Raw genomic sequence first — 12,957 nt, 5'->3', positions numbered from 1 at the left:
AAACAAGGCACCACACGGAAAAGGCTGAGGGAAGAAACTGAGAAGGCGAAGGCTGGGACGGGTCACCTCGCAGGCGGAAGAATAGCGCGCAAAAGTACATTGCAAGCTAGGTTGTTGTGACAATAGCTATACAATAAAAAAACATTGCAAAAAAAATGGTTATCTCCTCTAGACCGCGACCCTTTATTCAGGTTACAGTGAGCAGCGTCTCAACAAAGGGGCACGGACAATATTAAAGTGAAATGATGCGCTTTCACACAAAGTAAACATAAAATAATTAAGGAATGTTCTGCTGCAGCCGCTGAAGTGAAAGTGGCCTGCGCTATTAATGTATTTTGAAATATGTTTCTCTGCTACAGTATATATTTTTCTATTTGTCTCTCAAATATGTGAAGCACTCTGACAGTCTGAATATGGACAAAATCGCGCTATGCAAACAACTAACAAATAAAACCAACTGCATCACCTCTGTCTGATCCCAGCTCCATATGGGACTCTCTGTGTGATCTCAGACAGTCCATACCTCTCCTGGTCTCTCAGCCGCCCTAATCCGACTTGTGTCACTGCTGTGTGTCACCTCACGCCGTCCCGTCTCTAGCTCAGCACGGCTGTATTTATTACTGAAACGAATGTGTTTAACCAGCCCCTATCCCTTAAACCCATTACTGACCAGTGGCTGACTCCGCGTGACTTCACTCTGTCCTGTGACACGGATCTGCGCTACCTGAGGCGAGCCCCTCGGCGCCTAACCGTTAAAATGGCAAAACAATAATAGAACGGATGTTATTAAATGCTAGTCATGAAAATGAACTAGCATCAGGCAAAATAGGATGGGAGTCGCACAAGCATTGCGCAGGGGACCGAGGCTCGCCAACGCAGAAAATTAAACAAGCATTTGTCATTCTTTGTAGAAGAAACCTGAGCCAGGCCACGGCCACGACAGCTGGGAGGAGCAGGACAGGCACAGACAGGCAGTGTCCCCTGCTCTGAGGCCTGGCTCTGCTGTGAGGCGGCTGGAGCCCCCTGACTGATTGGGAGGGGGAGGGACAGCAGAGAAAGTGGAGCCAGAAAATACACAATGAAAACGAAACCAGCACAGTGTTGGTGAAATGCTAGCAGTGCTGATAGATAATTCCGATAGATAATGTCGATACTTATTAACAAGCAACCAGGTGAGAGGCAGGGCAGGGGAGGCAGCAGTAAAACAACTGGGGTGTTAAGAGGGGTGAGAGGAAGAATGCTGTATTTAAATGTAAACACAGACAAACACTAACAGAGCAAGAAACCAAGAAAGAAAAGAGTCCCTCAGAGAACAGATAAAGAAATATAGTGGTAGGAGACAGTACTTAGTCCCCACTGCATGGGAGGAACGGAAAAGAGAAAGGAGGGACAAAGAGGCAGGACTGACCACTGGCAAGCAAAGATTTTTGAAGGACACTGACATGGACAAATGAAAAGCTGGGGGATGGCTTTAACCCAACATAAGAAATTGCAAGAGGTCTTGAATGCTCGACCTAAAAAAAACATAGGGGTGGCTGCTGCCCACCATGGGCATAACCATGGCCATGCCCCCACCAAAGAAAGGGCACAGATAATCATTCTGCCCCCCGGGGGGTGGGGGGGGGGGTAGATGGCTGTGACTATACAAAATCTGACCTCCCCCAGGGTAGAAAGCCCACTAGACACTAGGGTAAAAGCATAGGGGTGGGAGCCGCCCAACATGGGCCTAGCCATGCCCCCACCTCAAAGGGGCACAGAGTGTCTTTCTGCCCCCTTGGGGACAGATGGGATCAATAAGCCCCAATTCCCCCCCCCCCCCCCCCCCTCTGGTGGCAGAAACACCACTAGCCACCGGACACTGCATTTATGCAGCATTTTGTGGTAGGGAGCGCCACCCACCCCCTTGGCACGGGGGCCTTTGCTCCTCAATCCCACAGCCAAATAGACTTTTTGCCACCCCCTCACCATGGAGGAGGAAAGGGGTATTATCTCCCAATCTGCACCCCGCTACCTTGGGGGTCAGAAAGCCAAATAAAACACCAGGGCTTTCAAATTGGAGCGAAATCAAGAAAAAGGAGGGGCAGCCTACCCTGCCATCGAGCCGAACCCCAGCCCCTGCATGGGCAAAAGTGTATTTCCACCCCCCTGAGGCAGATAGGAGGTCTGTCCCAATTGGGGAGAATGCTCCAAACCTGCCCCGGGGGGGGAGGGGGGGGGGGAGAAAGCCCACCTAAAAGAAGGGATTTTGCCTTTGGGGAAAATGAAAGTGGTGCGGCTGTTGCACTTTGGCGGACAGGGGGTTTGTCTTCAACTTGCCTCTGGGGTGGGGCAGAAAGCCTACTACACACCAGGGGATTAACAATGGTGCCATAGCGGAAAAAAGGAGGCCATGGAGCCATACCCCCGCCCCAGAAGGGGCAATAGTGTCTCTATGCCCCATGGGAGCCGATATGAGGTTTGTCCCAATTAGTAAGAATTGTCCAAATCTGCCCCTCCCCGGGGGGTGGGGGGTAGAAAGTCCACCTGACACCAGGGATTTTGACTTTGAGGCAAAAGAATGTGGTGCTGCACTCTGGAATTGGCCACCCCCACCCCAAAAGGGACAACCCCGTCTTTTTGCTTGACCAAGGGCAGACAGGAGGCTTGCCCCCAATTTGCCTCTGGAGGGTATGGCAGGAATATATTTTTCTAATAAAATAATGGGGTGGGTCTGGCTCATTCTAAAAGAAGACTTCACACTCACCCCAAATTCATTAACAGTCTTTCTACTCCTCTACGGACTAAAAAATCCCATTCCAATGGCAGGCGAGAGGTCATTTGATTCTTTTAGGTCTTGTTTTTACATATGGGCTGGAGAGTGTGGCTAACTCCCAATATTGTTCCACTCGCAACGGTAAAAAGCTGCTCTTTTTGGGCTTGGGTAGGCTGTCACCTGGGAAAACCTACTAGATGCAGACAGTTATGAAAACCAGACACCTGGGGGAGTACAGGGTTGTGTACTTAACATGAATCCCACACTATTTTCTTACCCACAATGCCCTGCAAACCTCAAACTTTAACTAAAAACAAACTTTTCTCTCACATTATAGAAATCTGCAAGGAGCCTTAAATGTACTACCACCCATTATTCCCCCAAGTCTCCCAATGAAAATGGTACCTCACTTGTGTGAGTGTGCCACGAGACCTCAACACAATAAGCCCTGAAGCTCTATGTGGAGAGATCAGCAATAGGAGTAGCTGTAGGAATTGGGGCCGTGCTTGTGCACCACCAAGAGAAACCTACCAACCACAGACATGTTTTAAACTAGACAACTAAGGGATTCCAAGGTAGTGTGCCTTGCGTGGATCTCATGAGGTTTCCTTACCCACAACACTCTGCAAACCTCAAACTTTGCCTGAAATCACGTATTTTCCTTATAATTCTTTGATGGAAACTTATGAAATCCGCAGAAATCCACAGAATTCCTGCCACCCAGGGTTACCTCACTTGTACTAAAACACTGTGCTCTTGTGTGGATGAGTCCAGTGCCTGCGACAGGAATGGATCCAACCAAGGTCAATGGGAGTCCCCCAGGGCTTTCAGTGGGCTGAAAAACCTGGGGAGTCTCTCAAAGGGGCGTGGCCAATGTAATTAAGGGCGTGGCTTAAAAACATGTTAGCTAAAAATCTGTGCTCAGCATAGGGTGCCGCCTGACTTGTATTTTACTGTTTCAGTCATTGCATCCAGATATACGAAACAACAAGTAACATCATACCTACAACAAGTCAGGACTATTGGCTTTGTCAATGGTTGTTAGTTGCATAAGATAAATAAGCAGCAACTATGGCTTGCATATAATATTGAAAAGGCTTCGACTTAAAGCCCTGTTGACCCCTCAACAATGTTGCTCCTACTGAGTTTCAAAAAGAGAAGGGAAATCCAGAGAGACAATGACTCTCTTTAAAGGATTTCCCTTCCCCTAACGCTCACCTGGCGTGACGTCATGCTGTAACTTCTCCACTAGTGAGAAGTGAGCACACGCACATCGATGTGCCTGCTGTCACTGCAGTCTGGAAAAAACGGACCACCTGCGACCGGGCACAAAACAGAGCCCGATAGAGACCCGTTTCCAGGCTCCCTTTAAAAAACTGCGGGTGCTCAGCACCGCTGAGACCCGGCCCACTTAAAGCCCTGGAGTACCCTCCAAGAACTACCAAATAGGATAAAATGAGCTACCTCTTTGAAAACTGCTGCAACGGATTTGCGTGTTCCTCCATGCTGGGAAGATGGTGACTTTAGCACAGCAAACCTTTAGTTGATGCTGTTTTAGGAAAAACACAAGATGCTTTTTTGTGTAGCACTTTTTTCCTACTTTTCCCTATAAAACCTCAAACATTAGCTATATTTTCGCCATTTTCTCTGCCCCCTTCCTTGGGAATCCACAAACTTTGGGTACCTTTCAAACATCCAGGATCTTAGGAAAAAAAGGATGCAAATTTCCAAGGATACATTAAATGAAAAAAATGTATTGGTGCCCTAAGTGCACAGTACCCCAAAAAAGCCAAAACATGGCTCAGCATTGGGGTAGGAAAAGCTCCAACAGTTCAAGGGTTAAGGCGGAGGTTGAAAAGACACTGTCTGGTTTACCCAAGCAGTAATCTAGGTGTCGCTGCTGTTATTGCGGCCTGTCTCAGACCAATGCCCATGAAGAGCCAGGGACAACCTCAGAGTGCGGAGGAAGACGTTTACCTTGCAGTACCGTCACTGGCAAGGCCTCATCCAGAAGGTGCAAATATAATATTCTGACCAGTTCTGGACGCCAAATACAGGTCATCAAATCAAAGTTGGGAGTACTGTGTCCAGCTTGGTAGACTCTGCAAAAAATGGGACTCCGACCTCTTGAGTATTAAGTTCAATATGAAAGGCCTTTTGTGGAGCAGTCACTCCAGTTCTGGAAAATAAATATGGGTGGGCTTAGTTATAAACCCCTTGCGACACTATTCTGCCGCCACCACGTCACTTTTTGTGATGCAGCGGTGGCATAAACAATGCACCAGGTTTCGGGCTATTCACAACGTGACTCATGCGTCACCTGGTAAACCCCTGTGCCACATTATACCTGCATCAGATATAATGTATGCAGGGTGGGCGTTCCTACACGAGAAAGCCTTGAAGAAGTGACACAGTGAAATCTACAAGATTTCACTGCACCACTTCTAGGACACTATTGCATCAAAACCTTATGCCTGCTTGGAGTAGGCGTAAGGAGTGACGCACTGTATTAAATATAGACCTCCCCAAAGCATTGTTGCAGTTGCATCATGCTTGCAACAGAACTCCAGCGAGGGGTGACTTTTGCGCCGACAGATGCGTCAGAATTTCTTAAGCATCTGTCAATCCTTGCGCCATTGTGCGCCATATTGTAAATATGACTTATCCATTGCGGCGCAAGGATTTCTTTGCCCGGCGCAAGGAACATGACACATTTCAACTCTAACGCAGTGATGTGTCCGTTTCTTGTAAATACGTCCCGTTTTGTTCCACAGAGTTCTGTGGGTCAAGATCAGGAGTCCTCTGTTCAGCACTGGATGCCAAACATGAAATATTTGGTTCCACTCAAAAGGCTACATTTGGAGCGCTGTACCTAGTGAATTATGGCCAGTTTTAGAGAACTGTTCTGTAATATAGACCCTAGTACAGCAGGTCACATCTGGAATACTGTTGACAGTACTGGAGACCCCTTCCGGTGTTACTTCTGGAGGACACGGAGACACCTGCTTAGTTCTGGATGCCAGCTCTGGAGTTATCAGTGCAGTATTGGTATGGCTGTGAAATCATTCTTGGGGAGGACAGGCTCACGAAAGTGATTGGGTGCCAAACCAGAGTGCAAGAAGACCTGTGTCACATGTGGGTGATTGTAGAAAGAGAGTTATGGAGGGGCTGGAGATTAAAGGGGGTGTGGTGTTTCAGCAGAAATTGATAACGCCAAGAGACATAATGGTGTATGTGCGCCCTATAAATTCCCTGTAACATAACATAACGTGGACTGGACTGAGCTGCCAGCCCTTCTCTGCTCTTGTTTCTGTGCCACGAATGAATCTCACATTGAGAGGCCGGCGTAGCGCTTCATTTCACATTTATTCATTTGGTTTCAAGGCATTTCAGGCCACAGACACCAAGTAGCACAGCTACTGATGACTGTAATTCAGATATACAGATATATTTTCACATTTCGAGACAAAAATGCAATCATCCTACGTATCAAAGACGTATTTCGGCAATGTGAACATGTGATATTAACATAAATCAACGTTGATTGATAGAAACAACTTGTGTTAATGTAACTCATAAGGTTGTAATACCATATCTTTCAGATATACTCTGTAACCACAAGAACAGTAGTCATAGACGTGCCCAGAAAGGCACATACATATTAAATATTTATATATAAGTATGTAAAAGGCCCCAATAATTATAGGGACACAGTGGTGTGATAGGTTTCATCACAATTTTGTGTTACCATCTGCAATAAACAATGTATGGATCGATATGCAGTGTAACATCACATGTTAGAAAGTAGTGAGGGGAGGGTTCTAGTAATTTACCAGAGGCATCCCGTCACTGATTGTGAACTAAATGTGATGGTACACTATAGCCTTTCAGTGCATACAGTCCATGCAATCCTGGAACATACAGCAACACTGTTTCTGCCATTGGATGCAAATATTTGACCCGTCATTGCACCAAAAGTCACTCGACATAGTAGAGTGGTTTCAAAACAGCCAGTACCGCCTCTCGTCATGTAATATACATAACCCATAAGATTTGCTCTCCCATGCCATACGTTGATATCTTGGACTGGAAAAGCGGGCTAATAACAATGTAGCATTGTCTCTTACCACGCCCCTACCACAACCCAATATTCACAATGTGATACACATGAGATGGGCATACATACTGCCATATTGACTTCCTAAACGCAGGTTACAGAAAAACTGTTAGCAACTTTTAGTTGGACCACGTCAGGCCAGCCTGATTCCACGATCCGCCAACAGCTTTTGCGTGAGTCAATGGAAGGCAGTATTTTATACCAAAATACAGTAGTTTGAGACAAAACCAAAAGCAATGCATTTGGTCATAGAAAATAACATCAACATATATAAATAAATTATTAAATAAATATTAAATATAAACAAATTCAAATATAAATAAATTATAAGAGTCCTGACTCTTGTCTTCTTTCCTTTTAAAGTGGTCTTTGCTCTGTTTCTCTGTTTCTATTTTGTTCTTTTGCTTTTTTTTTTCCTTGGACTTTTCTTATCCTCTTTTTTCCTTCGTTTTTTCCTTTACTGATTTTATTTTCCTAATTTGTTTTTTAAATTCTTCCTTTTTGGAAGTTTGTTTTTTTACAATATTTTTTTTTCGCTGTTTGGTTTCTTCGCATCAGTTTCCTTGTTTTCACTTCTGCTTCGCTGTTTTTCTTTTACAGACTTTTTCTATTCCTTTTGTCCGTCTGTCTGGCAATTTTCTCCGTTACATTGCAATGGCCCCAAAGTAGTTCTGTGCGCCCTTAGGGTCCAGGTGGGATGTGTGGGAGGTTAATGTGGAGAGCACATCGCCCTCCTCCAGGCTGAAGACCCCTCCCATGTAGATGGTCTCGTACCAGGGGGTTCCGTTGTGGGAGGTTCCCTCGCAGGCTGACTTGGTGGCGCTCAGCAGAGGCATGTCGACGGGGTAGGCCTCAGAGCGCCTCTTGACAGAGTGTGTCAAGTACAGACGTCCATGGGCTGCGCATTTGCTCCCGTAGTAGACAACTTGAGTGTAGATAAAGTAGAGTCCGCGGGAGGGGATGACCAGGCGGTTGTTTTCCAGCTTCATCCCGTTCTCCAGGAAGGCATAGCCCTTGTTTGAGATCCACTCTACCTCCTTTTTGCTAAAGTCAGCTGCAAAAGAAGAAGCAAGCCCTGTTAAGGCGAGGGACTAACCCAGTTTTCAGGGCAGAGCCGATCAAAAAAGCCCATTCGCTGGCAGCAGAATAGAGAGGTGCCTGGAAAAGGAGTTGGACTAGTGGAGGTGCTGAGAGATGGACTGGAGGAAAAGAGGACAAGTGATAAAGAGGTGGAAAGAACTAAGGACAGCTGGACAGAGAAACTAAGGAAGGAAAGAAAGAAGGAGAGAGAGAGAGATGAAGAAGAAAAGAGATGGGAGGAGAAGTGCACTAAAGGATATGTGGGTCAGATAATGGATAGGAGGAAAGAGGAGAGATGGATACAGGATAGAGAAAGAGATGGGTGACAGGAAATTTAGAATATAGATGAATGGAAGAAGAGAAAGATCTGGTGATGAATGGATGGAAGGAAGGAAAGAGAGAAGGGCTGAAGATAGATAAAGAGATCAGATGGATATATGTAAACAGAAAAGGGTGGAGGATAGACGAAGACTGGAAGAGAGATGGGATGAAGGAGAGAGAAACTGGTAGGAGGGTGTCCATAAGGAAAGAGATAGCTGAGGGGCGGGCAGAGAGATGGAGAAGAGATGGGCAAAAGGAAGAGAAGATAGAGGGATGAAAAGAAGGGCTGGGAAGAGATGCATGGAAGAAAAGAGATGTGTGAGAGAGATGGGAAGTGACTTAGAGACATGAATGAATGTGTGGATGGAAATCAAGGTGACAGGATGGAGAGATACCAATGCATGGAGAGAGACCGACAGGTGGAAGGAAATTACAAATAAGGGCCAAAAGTGGGGGGGACACGAAGGGAGACGCAGATACCTCGTAAAAGAAAGAAGGAGAACGAGGCTTGAACAGGAGGGAAGAAGGATGGGTTGAAGCAAGGTGAAGTAGACAGAAGGGTGATGGATGGATGGATGGATGGATGGATGGATGGATGGGAGAGTGGATGGATGGATGGATGGATGGATGGGAGAGTGGATGGATGGATGGATGGATGGATGGATGGATGGATGGATGGATGGATGGATGGATGGATGGATGGATGGATGGATGGATGGATGGATGGATGGATGGGAGAGTGGATGGATGGATGGATGGATGGATGGATGGATGGATGGATGGATGGATGGATGGATGGATGGATGGATGGATGGATGGATGGATGGATGGATGGATGGATGGGAGAGTGGATGGATGGATGGATGGATGGATGGATGGATGGATGGATGGATGGATGGATGGATGGATGGATGGATGGATGGATGGATGGATGGATGGATGGATGGGAGAGTGGATGGATGGATGGATGGATGGATGGATGGATGGATGGATGGATGGATGGATGGATGGATGGATGGATGGATGGGAGAGTGGATGGATGGATGGATGGATGGATGGATGGATGGATGGATGGATGGATGGATGGATGGATGGATGGATGGATGGATGGATGGATGGATGGATGGATGGATGGATGGATGGATGGATGGATGGATGGATGGATGGATGGATAGGTAGGTGAATGGATGGATGGTGCAATGGGGGAGACACAGAGATGAAGACATAGTGGGTTTGGATACAGAACATACAGATGTGTGGGGTATAAAGAAACTGCGAGAGGAGCACAGATGCCGGAGGGCCTCTCCTTACCTATGAGGTGAGTTGCGGGCTTCTGCGATTCCAGGGCCTGTAACTTGAGCTGCTGGGGGATGTGACCTGAAGGGAGGAAGGAAGGGCTGAGTTAGAACAGCATGTGACAAAGGGTGAGACCAGAACATTGACCCCAGAAACCCCCACAATACAGTACTCACTCACACCTTACTGGGTCCCGAGGCCCCCCTCATGCGTCTCACAAACGTACATGGACTACTGAAAGGGCCTCGCTGGGATAAAAAAGAGGCTACCTGTGGGCTTCCAAAGAAGCATGACAGGAGCTCATCATGTTACCGCCCTGAGAAGGATAAAAGTCTGAGAGGAGATTCTCCTGTTATCAGCCTCAGAGGATGAAAGTCTGAGCTCCTCGTGTTATATTCCACACACAAATTAAATGTTTTCAAGAGTTCCTAATATTATCTCCCCGGAGGGATGAAAGGCTAACGAGAGCTCCTAATATATCTCCCTGGAGGGATGAAAGGCTGGCGGGAGCTCCTAATATTATCTCCCTGGAGGGATGAAAGGCTGACGAGAGCTCCTAATATTATCTCCCTGGAGGGATGAAAGGCTGGTGGGAGCTCCTAATATTATCTCCCTGGAGGGATGAAAGGCTGACGAGAGTTCCTAATATTATCTCCCTGGAGGGATGAAAGGCTGGCGGGAGCTCCTGATTATCTCCCTGGAGGGATGAAAGGCTAACGAGAGCTCCTAATATTATCTCCCTGGAGGGATGAAAGGCTGGCGGGAGCTCCTAATATTATCTCCCTGGAGGGATGAAAGGCTGGCTGGAGCTCCTGATTATCTCCCTGGAGGGATGAAAGGCAGGCAGGAGCTCCTAATATTTTATCTCTGGAGGGATGAAAGGCTGGCGGGAGCTCCTGATTAACTCCCTGGAGGGATGAAAGGCTAACGAGAGCTCCTAATATTATCTCCCTGGAGGGATGAAAGGCTGGCGAGAGCTCCTAATATTATCTCCCTGGAGAGTTGAAAGACTGACGGGAGCTCCTCCTGTTATCTCCCTCAAAGGGATGAAAGGCGGGGCTTTCTGTATGCGCTCCCTCGGCGCGATGCAAACATTCCAGGAGCTCGGCATTGTATTTCCTTCCATCAGAGGGGCAATCAATAATGACACAATCTTCCTCGAGGGTGAAAGGCTTCCGGGAGCTCCGTACGTTATCTCCCTCGGTGGAAAAAATGGGTGACAGAAACTTCTCGTGTTATCTCGCTCGGGTAAATGTAAGGTTTACAGAACTCATGTCTACCTTAGACTGATGCAAAATAGTCATGCGGTCTTTTTCTCATCAGAGTGTGTTGGATGAGAAGTGGACAATTGAATCTCTTTTTATCGACCCTACAAATGATGAAAGGCTGAGTACCTCGGCCCACCCGAACCCCTCTCGCTGCGATTTTAATCTGAGGTTTGCAAGGACCATTAGATCATTGCAACCGGCGCTCAACCCACTGGTCTAGGTCGGAGGGCGAGAGATACTTACTTATATACTGCTCGGGGGCCGGCTCAACGTGTGTCGGGTCCTCCTGAAAGACAAATCGAAAACGTCAATTAGCAGGTAGCAGACGCCACGTCCGAGAGACGGTAACATATCAATTAAACAAACAACCAATTAGTGTACTTAGCATGCCACCAAAGAAGAACAGATTAGGGAGGATATATTAAACATGGAAGACAAAAAGGGGACCGCATGAGGAATGCAAGGAAGGAAGGAGGGCCGGGGAACACGAGTAAGAGAAAGCTTGGAGGGGGATAGGAGGAAAGAAGAGAATGAAACTAGAAGGCAGGTAAACATGACCAGCAGGGCAGAGTTCTAGCCTCGCTCTCCTTTTACATGGCCCCTATCTAATCCATACACTTGAAGGCGCTAGGAGGAGTATGTGCACTTCCTGGTGGCAGTCTGGCTCACCTGGACTCCCGAGCGGGATGCGCCTTCCAGCCTTCGACTCTGCCCGGAGCGCACCCAAGTCCGGGCGCTGCCAGCCTGCCCTGCCCGGGGGCCGAGGGCGGCTGGTGCCACCTGGGCTGACCCAGAGGGCATGGCAAGCTTAACAGGCACTTGATGGAGATCTGCAGGGCTAAGTGAGTCCCGCACGCCCTAGCGAAGACTCTGTGGAGTTTTGCTTCTAGGCGCTATGCTCTACATCCGCGAGGCAAGCGCTCATCCACGGGAGATGCCTTCGCCCTCTTTAAGTTAGACGTACAGAAATGACCTTCGCCTGAAAGGCGTGTCAGAAGGATGCTTCGCTAGTAGAGGCACCTTTTGGGGCCGCTTGCCTAGCTGTGACATCGCTCCAAAGTCCTGGCACCTGCTTGTCATTCTATGTCCCAGGCCCCTCAGACAACCCCAACATATAGAGGTTTTCAACAATTGTAGCCCCGGCTCCATTTGGAATTGAGACGATGAATAAGGCTGCGTTGAATAACACAAACAAATAACTCACGTGCTTGGAGGCGCTGTGCGGCGAAGGAATTACATTGAAGAAAAGCAGCGCCAAGATGAGGGTGGCTCCAGCTAGCGCTGCGAAGGACATGCCAGCCAGCCACCGCCAGCAATCGCGGCGCCGCCGGGTGTCGTCCCGGATCACCACCATCTGCCCCTTCTCCATCTCGACGAGGAAGCTGTCGGTGCTCATGGCCACGGAATGGTCCTCCATGGATGAATGAATGAACGAGGACCTCGTCTCGACCAGCCCTGCGAAACCAATCACTCCAAGGCGCTCCTTTTTTTTTTATAAGACGGGGCTATCTCTATTAGTTACACTTGCGTTGCCTTGCCACAACCCTTCCAGTGGCTTAGATTGCTTTTACTCAGACGTGTCGCCTCAAAGCACTCTGGGGAGTCTTTATTGGTTCAATACCCTTTAAGTTATCTTCTAGCTGCCAATTGTTCTTGTTGTTAAGTTGCACGTTTGTCTTGCCACGGTTAAGTTTCTCTTGATGTCTGTTCCAGTCGTGGCTTCTTGGTGTTCAGGCCGCGGCCGTCCCTTTTATAAAGATGCGCTCCGGGGTGGTGCTGGTTGCTGCCCGGCGCAGAATTCCCCATGACATCAGGCCGTATCCGCCAAGAGACAACTTCCTCTTTCAGTTTCAGCAGGCATCACCTTCCCGCCCCCGGGGCCCTCCCCGTGCTTACACCCAGCGAGTCAAAGAAAAAAAAAACCACAATTCACCAAGAAGGAAACTTCAAAAGAGGAATTAATGCGGAGGAAGGGGGGAGTTAAAGTGTCGAAAAACTCGCAATTTTGGAAAACAAAGCGTTGTGGTTCCGGGGCGCAAACACTCTGCTGTGGCCATTCAGTGTTTTTTTCCACAAACCCACATCTTGATTCCGACCCCGTCACCCCATCCTTTACCACTTCG

The 12,957-nt window shown here is 47.9% G+C and overlaps 1 protein-coding gene across 1 annotated transcript; it reads right to left on the bottom strand.

The window, feature by feature from the left end:
* Positions 1 to 7,284: 7,284 nt before the first annotated feature.
* LOC146869671 (lymphotoxin-alpha-like) lies at positions 7,285 to 12,638 on the bottom strand. Its single transcript, XM_085654392.1, has 4 exons — positions 12,039 to 12,638; positions 11,078 to 11,120; positions 9,582 to 9,647; positions 7,285 to 7,923 (listed from the first exon to the last, which is right to left on the bottom strand). Exons 1-4 carry the CDS (start codon positions 12,249 to 12,251, stop codon positions 7,514 to 7,516), a joined length of 732 nt encoding a protein of 243 aa, XP_085510518.1. The 5' UTR covers positions 12,252 to 12,638; the 3' UTR covers positions 7,285 to 7,513.
* Positions 12,639 to 12,957: the final 319 nt, after the last annotated feature.

This window comes from Triturus cristatus, chromosome 1_1 (genome assembly GCF_964204655.1).
Source record: "Triturus cristatus chromosome 1_1, aTriCri1.1, whole genome shotgun sequence".
NCBI classification, from domain to species: domain Eukaryota; kingdom Metazoa; phylum Chordata; class Amphibia; order Caudata; family Salamandridae; genus Triturus; species Triturus cristatus.
This window is presented reverse-complemented; position numbering and strand designations above follow the sequence as displayed.

Excerpts from the sequence above, each read along its gene's own strand:
- LOC146869671 (XM_085654392.1), bottom strand. The coding sequence starts at position 12,251 with ATGGAGGACCATTCCGTGGCCATGAGCACCGACAGCTTCCTCGTCGAG. Across the intron at positions 11,121-12,038 it reads CGCACAGCGCCTCCAAGCAC|GAGGACCCGACACACGTTGA; the intron begins GTGAGTTATTTG and ends TTTGTCTTTCAG. Across the intron at positions 9,648-11,077 it reads GGCCCCCGAGCAGTATATAA|GTCACATCCCCCAGCAGCTC; the intron begins GTAAGTATCTCT and ends TCCTCCCTTCAG.